The sequence below is a fragment of the Danaus plexippus genome, chromosome 14 (genome assembly GCF_018135715.1).
Source record: "Danaus plexippus chromosome 14, MEX_DaPlex, whole genome shotgun sequence".
NCBI classification, from domain to species: Eukaryota; Metazoa; Arthropoda; class Insecta; order Lepidoptera; family Nymphalidae; genus Danaus; species Danaus plexippus.
In genome coordinates, this window is record NC_083546.1 from 3631778 (window position 1) to 3650173 (window position 18396).

The 18396-nt window shown below is 28.6% G+C and overlaps 1 protein-coding gene across 1 annotated transcript; it reads left to right on the plus strand.

The window, feature by feature from the left end:
- The first annotated feature begins 6275 nt into the window (after positions 1-6275).
- Positions 6276-16805, plus strand: LOC116769723 (uncharacterized). Its single transcript, XM_032660908.2, has 5 exons — positions 6276-6464; positions 8215-8341; positions 10001-10146; positions 10945-11086; positions 15568-16805. Exons 1-5 carry the CDS (start codon positions 6407-6409, stop codon positions 15779-15781), a joined length of 687 nt encoding a protein of 228 aa, XP_032516799.1. The 5' UTR covers positions 6276-6406; the 3' UTR covers positions 15782-16805.
- The last annotated feature ends 1591 nt before the right edge of the window (positions 16806-18396 follow it).

Consider the following 18396-nt stretch of genomic DNA (forward strand, 5'->3'; position numbering starts at 1 on the left):
TTTTAATTGATTTTTTGGACAAACCTTTTACAATTATTACAGTTCCTTACTACATTTACTTTTCTTACCAGATAAAATCTATATAACGATTTATTTGCAAGTTTTAATAACAAGTTAAACTTACTTTAAACGGTTTTAGCTTTGTTAAAAAAGTCACTGAAAATTTAATTGTATTTGAAGTTACTTCGAAGGCCCTTGAATTTAAATAGAGAAACTAGAGACGATAGCCATATATTATAATGATTTTCTATATATTGTCTTTAACTGTGATTAGAATATTTTACTGTGTACGTTCTAGAAACGTTAGTTTTAATGAGATATCTTGAGGGATTGTTGCAACAGAAAACTCTATAAAAATAATGTTCTCGCTGCTTATAATATAAAACAGATGTATTTTATTAATAAAGATAAGGAAAACCACAAACAAGTTATGGAAATCTAGAAGAAACTTTAATATAAAATTACTAATAATAAGACACTACGCTCATTCCTCTTTTATATTACGAAAACCTTCTATCCAAATCAGATTTGTACCTATAATAAACTAAATATAAAAATATTAATGGACTAATTACAATGTAAAAATAGATAAAACAAGTACAGACAAAAATACTGCATAAACAAATAATCGGTAGAAAAATACTTGAATACACTGTTAATAGATTTATAAATTTCCAAAATAATTGAGTACCTACTGTACTCACACCTATTTCACAGATAAATTTAAATTTTTCTCAACTAAAATTGTGTTATAAACGTTTTGTTTTAATTTTAGAATAAAACATTTAAATAATATTTATGAGAATATTTGTCAGGTCTTTTTTCATGTTACCAAATAATTATGCAATACGTCTATGAATATATGTATACGCCTACAGGTTAAAAAAGTTCTATTACAAATAAAAAAAAAAACAAATGTAAGAAGGAAAAAGCTTGTATTTAACTTTTTTAAAGGTTCCATAAAAAAATGTTTATAATAATGTACTGTGTTGGACGTGCACGTATTGTAAAGAATTCATGGCGTGTTAAAATACTGCCAAAGTTATGTGTCCGCGAAAACATTTTATTTTGGACTAGCTGTTGCCCGCGGCTCCGCCCACGTGTTGATAGCTTTTCGCATAACCATATATATATCAAATTTAAAATAATTACATACAGAAAAGGGATGATAACAAATGATAGACAACCACAACTAACATTACAAAATGAAGAATCTTAATGGCGTATTTTATCAACGCCATCTATCGAACACAGTGTTCAACACTTCAACCGCGCCCGCGCGCACTGCGTTATTTGTTATTTTTGTTACCTCTCATAAGTTTCAATATTAAGATTAACATATATTAGAACATGTTTTTTTAGTAACTAATGTAATTAATTAACTATTAACTAATATATAATATATAACTAGTCAATATTAAATTGTAGTGTTTAAAAGTTTTAAAGCATTGCTTGAAGTAAATTTTCAATTGACCATAATTTCTTTTTCCCTTAACCGATTTTGACGAAACAAAGTTGTGACAATGCTTCTAATTATATGTAATCCAACTGTGAAAACCGCATTCAAATCCGTTGAGTAGTTTTGAAGTTATAACGTACCAGACAGACAGACAAAAATTCCAAAAATTGTTTTTTTTTTTTGTTTCTATGACCCTTCTTTAATTGCCTCCTATGTTTTTTGAAAAAATATTTAATGTACAGAAATTCGATTTTTACTGTCTTATTATATGTATAGATGAAATTGGAGTAATTTAGTCTCCATGTAATATTACAATTTTCATATTTGTTATGAATTACATCAAAAGTACTTAGGTATGCAAGCGTTAAAAGTAATTTAAAAATAGCCGAATAAATATATCAAAATAGTAGTTAATTGGTCACGTAATTATATAAAAATAGAATGTCTCTTTTGCGTTATTAAAATAACCGCATTCCATTAAAAGCGAATGGATGTAGGTATACGTGGCACATATATCAAAGTTTTTTTTTTATATTTGTCAAATTATTTTTGCCTATAACGGTTTTCCAATTTCCACTATCAGATACCTAGTGCGATAAGAAGCAACTAAGGCGAATAGAATTTTACAAAATATATTTTTTTAGTATTAAAATAAATTCATCTGAATTTTATGAGTAAAATTTAAATTATATTGAAAATAAATAAGCAAATTATACAGATATCATTGATTAATACATAGTGTATATAACAATTGACGTTTCTGTCTTAAAAATCATGTTTTGAAATATAAAAAAAAGGTTAAAAAGTTACAGATTTATTTCGTGTATCATATTTAGTAGAAGTTATTCTTATTAAGACCTCAAATGTAGTCAACCGACATGCTTTCCTTTTACTGGCCTTGGTTACATCTTTCAAAATTCATTATATCTTGATAGAAGCGTTCCACTTTTCCTCCCGAGTGGGCAATGTTATCTAAAAATTTATCAAAATGTGTGTCATATATACATCCCTAGATTCATGCTACATGCTAAATAAGGGAACAATTCGCAATCATGTCAGTGGTCAGATCACCTTAATTCTCAGAATTTGAACCTAAAATTATTTTAGACTTTCACATCTTTATTTCTAAGTAACTTTAGGAAAACTAGCCATTTAGACAAGATGGCAGCTTTCATATAGTTTTGGGACAGGACAAAATTGTTATCGGTAGTGTGCTACTACTTTTCTTCTATCCCATACGAGTATGTTATTGCAATTAATAGCATTGTCATTCTGTCGTGATCTTTTTAAGATTTATTGAATCGACTCATCTAGTTGGTCTAGTTGGTGGAAATTTGTTTCCATTGTGTAATAGAACAACTTTTAGAGTTTTTGTTAAACTATAAATAAAAAGATCGTATTCAGATATAACACAGTTGGTATATTCTTACTTTCAATTTAGATTAATTACATTGATTAAACTGTTACCCTGGTAACTTTACTCTTGTATTTGTACACTTTGAAAGACTTAAGTATCTTATTAAGTACGATTTCTTATTAAGAAAGATTCAAGAACAAATTCGCAATTTAAGTCAGTAAGAGGTCGCTTCTTTGTGAGATTAGTTGTTTTTTTTTTAATTTTTAATACAACTATCAGTTTTCTGGTATGTAGATATGTAGTTATGTTATGTTTAGCTATTTGTTATCAGTTGTTATAACATAGAAGTTATAAATATTGGAAATGTTACTAATATTGATTACAATCATTATGAAATATCCTTAAAAAATTCCTCTCGATGTTTTTTTAACTATTAAAACTAAATGTCGTTAATCACAATCTTAATTCTAATTTGTTAAAAAATACTTTCTACTCATCAAATTGTTTTTCTGTTGAAGAGTGTTTTTTTAATATTTTGTATTATAAAATTTATTTATTCTAATGAATTTGTAAACAGCAGCTGAGTTTGGTAAGCTTTCGCTGAAAGCTTTTTTAGTTATATAAATATTTACTTGTTACTTTAATTGAATTATTTCAATAAACCAAAATTTTAAAAGTGAAAAGATAATTTCTTCATTATGTTATAAGTATATGTTATATATTAAATAACAAATAAAGAACAATAATATGTGTGTTATATAAGCAAACCAAATTTTTAGAAACATTAAATATTTTTATTATTTTGATATCCAGACCGTGTATTATTTTCTCAACTAAAACATTTTTAACAACATTACCAACTATGCATAATTTTTAAAGGGTTTATGTTGATATCATAATATTTTTGAGCAATTATAAATTAAGGTCTTCAATTGCATTTCGATGACCAAGTACTTTTGAAGAAAAACTCGGTTTTGTAGTGTCTTATTATGGCCGACATTTTTATCACAATACAGGATATAATTATAAAAATATGAGTATTGGTGCTATCGTCCTTTTGTTATTATTATTGTTTGTAATAGTACACTATTAATTTGTTTCGTTCTGTTTTTTAAGAAAAAGGCTGACAACAGAGGACAGACGGAATGTTTGCTTTATTGCTTGTTTGGAAATACAATTAACCGTTACTCAATCTTTAGTCTAACGCATTCGTTAAATTTTACTTCCCATCGCTAAAAAAATTTTAATTTGATAAAAATTACGCTGTTTCAAAACATTTTGGAACAATCTAATTACAAAAAATATGAAAATCGTGTAACTTGCTTTCGCATGCTAAGTAACGAACTCACATTCATGCATATATATATATGCATAAATACACTTATTATATTTTATTAAGTAAAAAGTAATCATATCTCTACTTTTACGAAAATGTACAAAACACCAAGCTATTAACAGGGATCTAACTTTGCTAATGCGTTAATTCCACTGTGTATTTTATGTCGCTTTAGTTGTGTGGTAATTATGAGATTGCTTTATTTTTAATTAAGTACACTATCAATATTAATGTGATATTATTTTTATGTTAAGGAATATGTTGGTAATTTTATCTTCATATAAAACAACATCCTGCTTAACTGACATATTATTATAGCAGATATATGTGTGCTTGTATCACTAGATATTAATTTATTATGACGATAATTTTGGAGATAGTTCCATAATATTTTTTACGTATAGTCTGGCATTCTTGACGTATGCCATATTTGTGGTATAAATTCGGAAGTACACAAATTGCTGGGATGCCGTTTGAAGTGTTATGAATTACGACGTATTAATGAAATCAATAGTATAGTTTAAGATTTTTAAATAGTTCTAATTCATAAGATTTCTGAAAATGTACATTTATAATTTAATATCTACTGATTCAGCGAATACTTTATTCGTTCCTCAAATAAATAAGACTAACTGCGTTAACTGAAATATTATTTTCACTCAAAAGACATAAATAGAATCTAGGGTTTGGGAGGTCTTATAAGTTTTTTTCCTATAATTGTACATTGTAAAATTTTAACAATTTAATTTAAATAATTAATTAAATAGTCAGTAATTCTAAGTACTTAATATCTACATAGGAACATATTTAAATACTATGTTGGGCACAATATAAAGGTAAACTCTTTTAATGACAATGTTAAATAAAACTTATTACAATACATTTTCGATAACTGTTATTAGACTCGAGAATAAACCTAAAAACCATGACAATCTCAAAATAAATGTAAACAACTTATTTATTTTAATTATATGGCTTTAATTGATGAATTCATCGATTTAACTTTTTCTTTCAATATGATAAACATATAAAAACGCTCGGTATCCGAAAAGCTTAGTTTCATTTAAATTAGTACACTCGAAAATGTTACACACCATTATATATATGTAGATGTCTGCAGGAAGATGCCATTTATTTTAGTTTTGATCCCTTGATACGTTAAGTATACTTCAGGAGAATAACACTGGCGGAAGATTTTATCCAAGATTCTGTAGAGTTATAATGTGGCTAGAGAAAACTGACAGCGTTTTTTTCATCAAGAGTTGTAAATTGTAAAGTGGGATACATAAAACTTATATGCTATTTTGTTTATGAAACACCACAGCAATAAGTGACGTCACAATTCTCACTAACACCATTGAAAGTCTAATCGTTTTTTCATTATGTAGTATGTAATATCGTTGTTACACATATAATAGTAAAAACGAATAATTTGTATAGATTTTAAGTTATTTTGAAATTAGGTTGTAATTATTTTTTTATAACTACGATTTTTTCATTCCACGAAATAGTGAATAATGATAGCCTACGTTTATCATAACTTAGAACCTTAAAAATATCAGAAAGAGAATATTAAATAATTTTATGGAATACATTACTGAAGGATTGCGAGGGCCACAAATTAATATAGAATTTGTTAAAGTTAGCCCTAGGTATTTTATACTTTGGGCATAACAACTGTAACTAAACTTGTAAACTAAAGCTTGTATTGTGTTTATATGTTACCTTAAAGTATATATTTTTATATTTTGAATAAGACATAAAAGAATCCATCGAGCTAAACAAATCTATAAACAGATATAAACAAAAGTACTGAAGAACATGTCTAAGTAATTCTTAAGAGGAAACTTCATAAAATATTGATTTACAAAATTGGGATTAAGTTTCGCTGTGATAGAATTTATCATCTAATAAAAATTGTAATTAATATCTTTTTCATTGCAAGTTTAATCTAGCAAAAAAGAAAAAATCTTTATGAACATATTAGTGGATACAACCATAGTGAAAAAAGATGTTTTAAAAAACATATATAATTTTCTTCCCGGGCTTTAAATTATAAAAAAATACATATGTCAAAGGCGCAATAGTGAACGGTGATATTTCCCATAGGAGCCGTCAGTATACCTCGATCCGTGCTCTTGAACGAACGCTACAATGTGACTAAACGAGTGCGTTACTGTTCCCGAACTTAATAATAAACAAGATATTATGAGTGACTTGTGAAGTGAAAAGTTATTATTTAAACAAGTAAGAAATGTGGCTGACGCTCTCGAAAATGATGTTGTTATTTTTAACAACTGCCTTAATTGCTTGTAAGTCATGAAAACATATTGTTTTTCACTTGTTTACGTTACATCATTTGTTTTTATTAGACAGTCATTTGATTTTTTTTTAACCTTAATTTTCAGTACTTGAATATTTCAGTTTTTAATTAATCACAACCATTGAATAAGTTTCAGAAAATATTTACCTGATTTAATAAAATAAATGAGACAAGGACTGTAGTAATTTCAAATTTTCAGACGTTGTATATTACTATAAAGTCGAGAGTTTGTTTTTTAGCGACAAAATACAAGCAATTTCTCATTCAATTGTGTATTATTCATGTAATTCATGATTCAATAGACCATGATTTATGAACTATTTATGGACATAGGCATTACACTTATTAAACGGCTATATTTTAAATTGTCCTATAAAACCAATAACAAAAACATTTTATCGTTCTCGGCACCGGTAATCCATAAAGCTCGGATAAAATACACTCAGTAAAACATCGAACATGAGATTTCTTAAGGAATTTGAACATTATAATCTTGGCAATGAAATTACTATTATGGATTTTGACATTTCTTCACGTGAAACAGTAAAAACATAATATTTATCAAAATAAATTTTATTTAAATTTGAGTTACCAATGCACTTTTATTGAACCAATTATTCTAGCAAGTAACACCAAGCTTCTTTAATTAATTTTAATTCAAATTATTCGGTTCCTTTCGAATAAATGCAAACATATCATTTAGTATCAATATAAGATATTAAATATAAAGTATTTCAGTGAACACTAACACTAAGGTTTATTAATGTCAGACTTTAAATCTTTTACAACATACTTCTATTGTTTAGTATTAAATTTATTGTCTACATCAAGGTACTGAAGGTTCATTGAGATGAAACCGAGATGGTTTCGAGATTTCTCTTAAAAATATAAGATAAATATTACTTGTTTCAAAAATATATGTAATTACAAAAAATAAATCTAAATTAGTTTTGTGTAATACTATTTATATTCAAAAGTTATTTAACTAGTTGAAGTACTTATGAGAATATTTTATCACGAGTTGATGAATAGCTATAAAAACCAATTTAATTCACTAATCATTGATAGATCAAATACAGAAATAAATTTATATATTATTTAATGCGAGGTAATTGAACCAGATAAATCATATAAAATTTAAATATTTCAGTCCACCCCTTTGAGGATAGTACTAATTTAACACAATGAAAAAAAAAATTGAACTTCGATACTTCGCAGAAATTTATTGTGTCCGTGTAACGATTTCAGAATTCCAGATCCTACGCATCATATTTAAATTGACATGTTGAAAAAAAATTTCAAAAACGAGAATTTTCTATTTTCTCTTGAGATATTAGGATTGATTTGACTTCACTCGAGGTAGCTCAAATGTTCTTCTACTTCTTAGTCTATGTGAAGGTGTGATGTGTTTGAAGAGCATTCTTTAATTTTTGAAATTCATAATGGCCTCACCCTCGAACAAAAAAAAATAAGCTAGTAGGTGGGCAACTAGTGAACTAATTTTGTACGATAAAAATCTAAAAAGTAGTAAATATCTTTAAAATTAAAATTGTTAATTCTGATTATCATTCTTATCTATTTAATATCTATATAGAAAAACATTTAGTCTACAACGGGTTATTTAAGCGACCTCAGGAAACAGTAAAAAAAAAACAGTCTATTTCGTTATTTTATTCATCCAACAATATTTAAACTACTCTCCAATTTGCGTGATAAAGAAATTTAACTTTATTATACAGATAGTGGCAGTGCTCTAACAAGCGAGGATAGTTGCGATCCTAAAGATCTGAAGCTGTGTGTTGACGCTACACCACGAACTCAAGTTGGTCTCCCTCGAAACAAAGAAGAGCTGGATAAGCACTGTCTGTAAGCACTTTATTGTCATTAATTAAACTGAAACTAAAAAAATTGTATTCATAATTCAAAAAAGGTTTTATAAATCGTTTATTATGCATTTCTAGACATAGTACTTATTTTTCGATCAAACAGAAATTGATATTAAAATTGACAGAAACTAAATATAAGTAAATGAGTTGTTTATATAATATCGAAAGAATAAATATTTAAATACTGAGATGTTATAAATTTAATACGAAATCGTAATACTATTAACTGATTCATTTACAGAACAAAAAAAAAAAACTCTTAACGAATTGTCATAAAAAACACTGGGCCATTAAATTCTCACAAGTGGTCGTAAACGATACATACATATATGTATTACATACCTACCTTGTTTTACACGACTAAATGTTATTAGCAAGATAGATAAGAGATTCAATATATAAAATTGTGTTTAGGATATTTATAAGAATCATCATTATTAATATTATGTGACACATTTTTTTTAAAAGATCATCGATCCACAAATCTAGTTGTTTTCGATAACGAGAATTATTTCAAAAACCTAAAGAGTGACAATTGCATTCAACTGTTTCTTGACCATTAAGTTAGTAATTTTGGTAATAAAACCTCTTTGTAATTCAAATCAAATATTATTGATTAGTGAAATTTTCATAAGCGTTTCTTCTAAGGTTGTATTTGATCCTTCTGAAAACATTTTTCTATATTTGCAAAAAGACTTTATAATCGTTTTAGAAACCATAGAGCTGAATGAAATAAACTTCAATACGTCGTCAGAATTAAAATTGAAATATCTCTTTGATTTCTATAAATAAATTTAATTTTGTAGCATGTTTTTAAAGGTTTTATATACATAACAGTTGAATAATTGAGTTATTTCATGAATTTTTCATTAAAGGAAATATTTTAATTTGTTGTATTTTCCTAATGTGTTATTGGGAAAGCGTTTCAGAATTGAGATATTCATAGTTATGTTAGAAAATAATGCTTTCTTTTATTTAAAATCAAAAATTTTTTTTTGTTGTCCTTTGTCCTTATGATAGGTTAGACTCAGAAAGTACAATTTGTGAGTTTCTCTGGCTTTATGTTTTAGATGGAAAAACCCCATAAAACTTTTTTTTTAAGTTTAAAGTTATAACTAGTTCTGGAATTTATAAAGCGTTCCTTTGGAATCAACATACGTTTAGAGAAGTTTGAAACTTGTTAATTAATTGTTATAGATCAAGTTACAAGAATTATATAGATATCTTATTTTACTAAATGTGGAAGTGTTAATGAAAAAAAAACTATTGTTATTCATTTTATTTTATCTTAAGTTAGAACAGCATTCAAATATAATAATAAAAAAAATTAAGATGTGTATTAGTGTTGCTATTTTTATATGTTAATAAAATATTCCGGATGAAAAAATTAACTTTAAAGGTTTAGGATGACCACCGTCATCATTAATATCACAATAAATTTGTAATAAATTATAAATCATTTTCAAACTGTTAATATGGAAACATAACACTTCCATTAACTGGAACTAATTCTTTAATATTAAAAATATAAAACAAATTTTATTTGCTTATATACAATCATTATAATCAAGAGTGCTATTTATAACGTCTGATATAAAATAACCCTTTGATCTTATTTTTTTAATTTTTGTTTATGTAGGGCATATCATACTGGTATGGCTTGCATGGATGCGTGGATAAAACGTTGTCTGCCAACGGACGGGCAGAAGATAGTTCAACAGCAAATTGGGGGTGCACGACTACTCATGCGTTATTTATGCACAAATGGAACAGGCTTACGAAATGGTAAGACGCTTTATAAATGTTCTTAATAATAGTCAGCGTATTAAAAAAAAGGGAGGAATTGAAATCATATAAAAAAGTAAAGAAAATGAAAATAAAAGCATACTACGAATAACCAATTTAAATAATTTTTTCTTGTAATGTATGTCGTATTTATTACCACTTCATCGTTTGTAAAAGTGACACGTCAGCATAACTGACGTCTGCTCGTGATCACGGTTGCTGCAAAGTAACCGAAACGTCGGGAGTATGTAGTTAAAATAATTAAAACGAATAGTAAATCTGAAAAATATTAGTTTTATTCCGATAGCTGACGTCACCAATGCCTTTCTTCTCGACTGTCATCAGCCTCTCCGGCTTTTTAAGGTAACCTTTTAAACGGTTTGACTAATCCTGTATTTCGAAGAGGTCAATTCCCTGAAACAGCTCGAGGGACAAAGGTTTTAATCCTTACCTACCTACCTTACCTATATTTATAGCAACCAACACTCATTGTTGTGACTGCACTTGCACAGGTCACTAAGAAGGTGGTTATTAACGTGATATCTGATAGATTTAATCATCCGTAAATTATAATTAGGTAAATAAAACGTATTCGCTCCGATATATATGTAATTTTGCGGGTCACTTTTATAAATGTATATCAGTGTTTTATTAAAATTTAACATTCAATATTATAATCTATTATTTTGTTAGAAAATTCTAGTTTTCGATTTTTTCAAAAATTTAAAAAGAAGGATTTCAAAACTATTAAATAATAAAAAAAAAACTATCACCGATTAATCGTAATTGTTGTAACAGACTTCCTGAAGGAGCCATCATGTTGGTTGCTGGTGTCGTCAGACTGGTCACGATGTGTAGACGAGCTGCAATTAGCTGCAAGAGAGATTTCAGAGCGCTCCCACCACATAGTTTTCTTCAACAAGAATACTGAGCTGTGCTGGTAATGTATAGTATATCTGGTAATATATATTTCGCAATTTCCTTGGAATAACAATAATAATTATAAAGCCCATTTATTTCCAACAACCTTAAATAACGTTTTCTCTTATAATTAAATAAATAACTATTACTTCTCTGTTATTTGAATCTCATTATGGATAAAGGCCTACTTTAGCTTGCTTCACAATTTTCCATTTCCTCTTCAGTTTTTTCCCGCGATTGGAATGATTTCGTAGATCCACCTATTCCTTGGATAACCTCTTTTTTTCGCGCAGCTTCTTTCAATTTTGTAGGTTCTAATATCCATCTACTATCTGTGTATTTCGATATATGTCCAGCCAATCGCCATTTTATGTGCGAGCATAATGCAGTACGTCTAATTAGTTGGTTTTTTCTCTTACATTTTTGCTTTTTATCTTTTGAATTTTTTTTATTTTTAATATAATGGGTATTCCAATAAGGGTGTTTAGATTTTTGCGGCCTGTGGCGGTGATTTTATCTTGATAACATTTATCAAATCTTTTGTTAAGTATTCAGTTAGTTGTGCCAAATTACCATAGCAGGTTACACGATTGAATAGCGCGTACAAATGATATAATTTTATTATCAAAAACAGGCTTTGTTAGTACAAATGTTGCGCTCATTGCATCCTTTTTACGGTAGACGTCGACTCTTCAAAGTTTGGTGGCTAAATTAGAAACGGTCGGTTCGGAAATCGTGTTGCCCACACCCGCATTTTCAACAAACGCATGATCAGTCGAGAACATCGCTGCGGTCCGTCAAAGTGTACAGCAGAATCCGAAACGGACGATTCCTCGACTTGTTTTAAGGCGGGACATAGGGTTATACCCGTATAAGATTAAACTAACCCAAGAGCTCATTGGTCAGCAGGTGATAATGCATCCTTAAAAAGTTACAGTTTGGCACGATTTTGGGTCGGTGGCGGCATTAGTCCTTATTTATTCGAAATTGAACGTTTGCGAAGCGGTGCCCGTCAATGGCTAGTAGTACAGAATGGTGATAATGAATTTCTTATGACCCAAACTAAGCAATATGGATATCAATGACATGTCGTTCCAGCAGGACGACGCCACGTACCACACAGCGGACGCTGCGTTTGACATTCTGTATGAGCGATTAGATTAGATTAAACTAAGGTAATCTCTCGTAGGGGTGATGTGAATTGGACACCAAAGTCATGCGATTTAACCCCGCTAGATTTTTTTTTTGTTTGGTTTTTTGAAGTCGCAGATTTATGCAAATAAACCACAATCCAGTGTTGCCCTAAAGGCAAACATAACACACACCGTCTTTCAAGTTCAGCTGGATCTTTGCGGAAGAGTAATTGAAAATTGGGCCACTTCGGTCCGTGCTACTGTGAGAAACTGAGGTGGGCATTTGAATGATGTCATATTCTATACTTAATGGCATATATGGACCTTATAAAGAAAAAAATATTTTTTTGTTAAAAGCTTACACACAGCTTGTTTAATTTCATTCCAAAGTCTATCCGTCCTTATTGAAAGACCCTTTTATTTCTTTTCATCGCTTTCTGACCGTTTGTTAGTTTTATTTTAATTTTTGCTTTATAGGTCTTTGTTTGGCAGTCGTCAGTGAGAGTTGGTAGAATACAAGTATACATAACAGTCTTCTTCAGGTGGAGGAGTAAAGTGCCTTTTACAATTTCTTTAAGACTCCAGAATCATTTTCAACTAATGTTCACTCGCCTTTCTATTTCTTCTTTCTAATTATCGTTATTGAACATATTTGTTTGCCGAGGTATATGTAGTTATTCAAGCGTTCTAGTGGCTTGTCATATAGTTAGATGTTCGTAGTTTTGCTGTTTGTTAGTATTAGCTTAGTTTTGTTTTGGTTCATAATGAGCCCAACTTTATCAATTTCTTTTATCAGTGGGTTTATCATTTCGTCTGTTTTGACATGGGTTCGCGAAAATAAAGATGTAGTCAGCGAATCTCAAGTGAGTAGGTCTCCTCCCATTTACTCTTATTCCATGTGTTGGCTAGTGGAAATTCTCAAAGATAAGTTGCATTTCATCGGAATTGAGATATCCTTATTGAATTTTAATTGATATATAGTTCTGTAGTAAACTTTTTGAAAGAGTTAATAAATCTCAGCTTCCTACTTGATTTTTACCGTTTTTGGACTGATTTTGTCGTTACGATGTTCTCTTAAATCTCCAAATGATAACACTACATTTGTGTCAACAAAAACATAAAGATATGCTGGTAAAAATTTGCTATAAAATCTGTATGAAGAAGTTTAAAGACCGTCGTCACCCCTTTTAACGAATTCGTAAAACAATGCTTACAAAATTTAAATTATAATTATTACCGCCGTCACATTCTGTCGGGCGTTGAAATTTTTAACCTGAAATGAGCTACAATTTCGTTATTATATGAATTGTACCTAACAGGCAAGGCAACAGCAGCCTCCGGCATCAAATTTTCCATTACTCTGAGGTTTTTGGTTTAATCGTTTTTGAATAAAATATAATGTTAAAATTTTACAGACAATTTTACTAAACATTAGATTTTGTTCATTTAACTTTTGACTAATTATTAATATCGGATGGTTATTAATTAAGGTCTCTAGTGAATAATTTCTTATAGCTTAATGTAAATGATAATAAATTTACAAGCAATTTGATAAGTTCTTGTTGTTCTAATTTGTTTTGCAAATGTTAAAGGAAATAAATATAAATATTTTCGTATGAGAAAAAAGGGAGACTCATAAAAACTCGCAAACTAAACTTATTGGTACAAAATAGCCTAGGGGGACTGCATATGTTTTGTTGTTCTTATTAATTATTGAATGTTTCCATATTATCATGTTCAAGGAACGTATCAAGAGCTACTTTACACCTCCCGTAAAAGCGATGTAGGAGTTTTGAAATATAAATACATTTATAATTATTTTAGATAATATTTAATCTTTTGACGAAAAGTATGTTAATGTATTGAATGTCAATAAAATTGTGTCAAATATTGTTTTTGAGATTTCCATTTGTATCGTCGGTAGAATATACCATGGAATAATTGGATTATCAAAAAACACCCTTTAAAAAATAAATATACGCTACTTACTACAGTAAGTAGCGTATATTTAATTTTTAAATTACCGGCGTTAAATGGAGTCAAGTCACCTTACGGTACTTTGAGATCTTGGACAGAGATAAGAATAATGTTCTAAATAGGGAAAACCTAGCACTTCTTAATATAAAAGCGATCTTGTTGAATTACTGTCTTGTCCAAGGCTTGACGCTTTCTATCAGGTGAATCGTCTGATTTTTTTCCTACATTTTATATAAAAACAGTTTTTTAGCTTTTTTTTTACGAAAATTACGTTAAGATTACACGTCTCGAATATCTCTCACCATAACCTACCCTTTAAATTTTAAAATACGTATTTTTGCTCATGTATGGAAACAATTTCTAATATTGAAGATTTTGTTAATTAAAATCCTTTAGTCTGAAAGGCTGAAACAGCCTTACCTTTGTGGTGAGGTCTTTCCGGCTATTTTCTGCGTTACATTTCTTCAGAAGCTTAATTATGTTGGTAAATTAGGTTTAATAATAAAGTATTATCATTAAAATGAGTGTTGCTTTTTTTACTTTTATATTAAAATGCATGTGTCTATTTTACGCAGCCCCACTTCTATTCACCAAATAAGGTTAAATTACTCTATATCTATGCAAATTAACGTTGGAAAAGGTAAAAATCTTTGTACCCTTTCTAATTTTTATTCTATTTGGGAAGCAGTTACCAACCATTGTAATTCTTTCCTTAGAACTTTTAACTCTTTTAAAACAAATATTTCCCACACAAAGTTATATGTTATATAAATTTAAATTCGCTTGCCATAACACGTAGCAGTTTACAATCGAATAAATATGAACTTTAAATATATCTTTCTGTCAAATTAAGTATCAAGAATTTTTCTTCACTACAATTTTCCTATTTATTTTATACGAGATGCGGGAGCAAAATTTTTGCGTGCTGTATTTATGTTTCTTATAATCTTGTCATTCCCTAAAAATATTAATATACCTGTCCATATTTATCAGTATTAATTTATTATTAGAGCCCTTTTAACACAAGCAAATCAGTTCAGGTACCATATAAAAGGGCTCGCTGAGAATAATTTGAAAGAAAACTTGTTATTGAAAAGTTCTTTTCTTTTTAATTCATATAATAGATGAAAATCCAAATGTCTATAGATATCTAAAATGTCTTCAGTCTTGAACTACTTTGAATTCCCACATAAATTTTGTCTTTTCAAAAGACGATTAGCAAGTCATCTGTGAAGATAAAAACATTTTTACTCATACATATAATAAATCCGGAACATTTCATATTTTACCTTTTTCAAACTTTATCTTGAAGTTTCCATTAATGAACTTTCTTACAAACTTATGAAAAAATATATATAATTTATTATTATTAATATACATTTTAAACTAGCGCTCGCGATGCCTTCGTGTCGTGTGTGAGTCGTGCAGGGCGAGTTTGTTCGGCTTCATCAGCCGCATTGTTGCGCCGCATGTCGTGGGTGCTGGCGCAGGACATAGCTGCTTGCAGTCAACAACCGCGAGTGGTATGCAGTGCTCCACAACAGCAAGGCCTTACATTCCTTGCTGCTCTCTCTGGCGTACTACTGTGCCCTCTGGCCCTATAAAACATCGTTAATTTTTATATATATTATATAAAACATGCAATTTTATTAATTATTTTCAAGATTTTTCTTTTTATTCATGTGTGTACATTGTATATTAAGTTTAGGAAGAGCACATTCTTTAAGAGTTATATAGTGACGGTAAAATTTAATGTATGTAGGTATATTATAGTAAATGTGGTAAAAATATTAAAAATGTTTGACTTTAGACAGTAAAGTTTTCTATACCGAATGTTTTAATTTATTTCCTGATTAACTAATAAATCGTACTATTTAAAATACAGAAAACAAAACAAAACTCTTATTAATATATAAATTTTAAATGTTTACATAATCGAGTTCTCTTAACGTCAACCCATAAAAAGCAACCCTTCTTTATTCATTAAAAAAGTAAAGTATATCATTAAGTATATTGTTAACAGTTTATACAAAAACTGTAACAAGTTGAATGCTGCACAATAATTTGCCTGACCATTCGTTCGCATGAAAATCCTTGTAAAATTGCAGGAGCTTTTTTACACTAATACTAAAAATATCCGTTCTTTGGTTTTCTGACAAGCGTTTTCTGTTTGTTTATAAATATTAATTCTTGTGAACAAGATTTTGCACGGAATGCACTTTTTATAATTTTATTATATACTAACGAAGCTGTTAAACATTTTTGAACATAATTTTCGCATTTAGACATCCACAGTTTTCCATGTAATTTTTTTATTTTATTTTTCAGAATGTTTATTATAACTTTTTAGTTTTTATTTAAAAAAATTATAACAATATTTTGCCCCGTGTGTTTTATTTAACAATGACTATTCACAACGTATAATTTGCATTTGAATAGAATTGCTTTGTCACTTGTTTATCAGGAAGCTCATAAATTTTTAAGCCCTCCGTATATTTAAATGAACTGTATATGTAGAAAAAATATAAAATTTTGTGAATTAATTTTGTGATTTCACAATTTAATGTCTAATTAAATTTAAGTTTTTTATTAACTAAATCGTTTGAGTGAACATATAAAAGCTTAGAAGTTTACAACAAAAATAAACATATGTTACATACAATATTTTCATTCTATTTCCTTTTTGATTTTTTTTTCAACATGTGTTTTAAGAGAAAAGCAGTGTTTAAAAAAAGGTTCTCAATTCGTAAAATCTTTCAATTCAGTAGTAGTAGTTCATTAGAAGAAGAATGGTTGGTTTTATAGAAGACACTCCCATCCCTAAAACGTGAACACTGAGTATCAGACGGCAATAAATATCCTTAACACATCGAAGCATCAATTAATAGTATCTTACTGCCACATGACAAAAATGGATTACTAGACCAGAAACGTGTAAGTTGTAGGATCAGAACCTACGCGATAGCCTAAGGCTATGACACAAGGATTTTGGAAAGTTGACGTCTTTTGTTGAAAAAAACGGAAAGAATTCGTTCTAAAAATAATGACAGGAGCACTTAAAGGCTTGAAAAATTATGGATGAAATTAAATATCAAATTAAAAAAATATATGGAAATACGCTGCAAAATATCTACAACGCTTTGTGAATACTGACAACTGGGTCCAAGACATGACGAAATCTATCGTTCTCTCGTTGCAAAAAAAGGCACTTACTACATAGGCAGATCTCACAAGAACAAGAGGTTTGAGAATGCAAAGGCAAGCGTCAACAGATATTGAATGTAATAAATATTTAACAAAATAAAGAAACTTAATAATATAAAAGGTTTATATAATACAAAAATTTTACTATTTTATAAAAAACAATGTTTTAAAAAATACTTATTGTATTTAAAATAAAGTCAATATGTTGTGACAAACCATTAAAAGAGTGCTTTTACTTACTACAAGAATTTATTAATAATGTTATTTCATGAAAAGAATTAAATAAAAATATACAGTTTATAAATAAAAAGACATAGAAAATAAATTAACTTGGATATTTTATTTTGAAATTAATATTCATTACAATTCTATCTCACTTCTGTTTCTATAAAGAGCTTGAAGCTCACGTACATTTTAGTTTAATATATTTTTTTAAATGGCTTCTATTAGAATCATTTGCACAACAGAGTATTATTTTATCTAAGTTGAAGAGATTTTTAGGACTTATTGTAATTTTTTTTTAATTATTAATTTTTAATTATGGTATATGTGTTTTATTTATATATTATGTATATTACTATGAAGAGCTGGAGAGAAAAAAAAATATTTTAAATGATTTTTCCTTTAACCCAAGACTGCTTTTATTAAATAATTCTTTATTGATTCTTGATAAATAATTATAACGAATAAAAAGTGTTTAAAATTATTTCCCACTGCTACTTATACACTCAGATTAAATACACAATTAATTAATTATTATATTAAGTTCCTAGTAAAATTCTCCAGTGTCCTGTGCTTGTTAAAAAAACTTATTACAGGGCACAGAACCTTCCGCAATACAGTTTTAGGCATATAACACCCACCATACAGTTTAACGATATTATTGTACACATATATAGATTATAGGTGGTAGAGCATAGCTTTGGTCAAATTATTAAAGCTCAATTGCGCTGGCTCGATTGGGAAAGTGTATCACGGAAGATGGCCGTGAAGTACCCCTTAGTAGCTGCTTTTC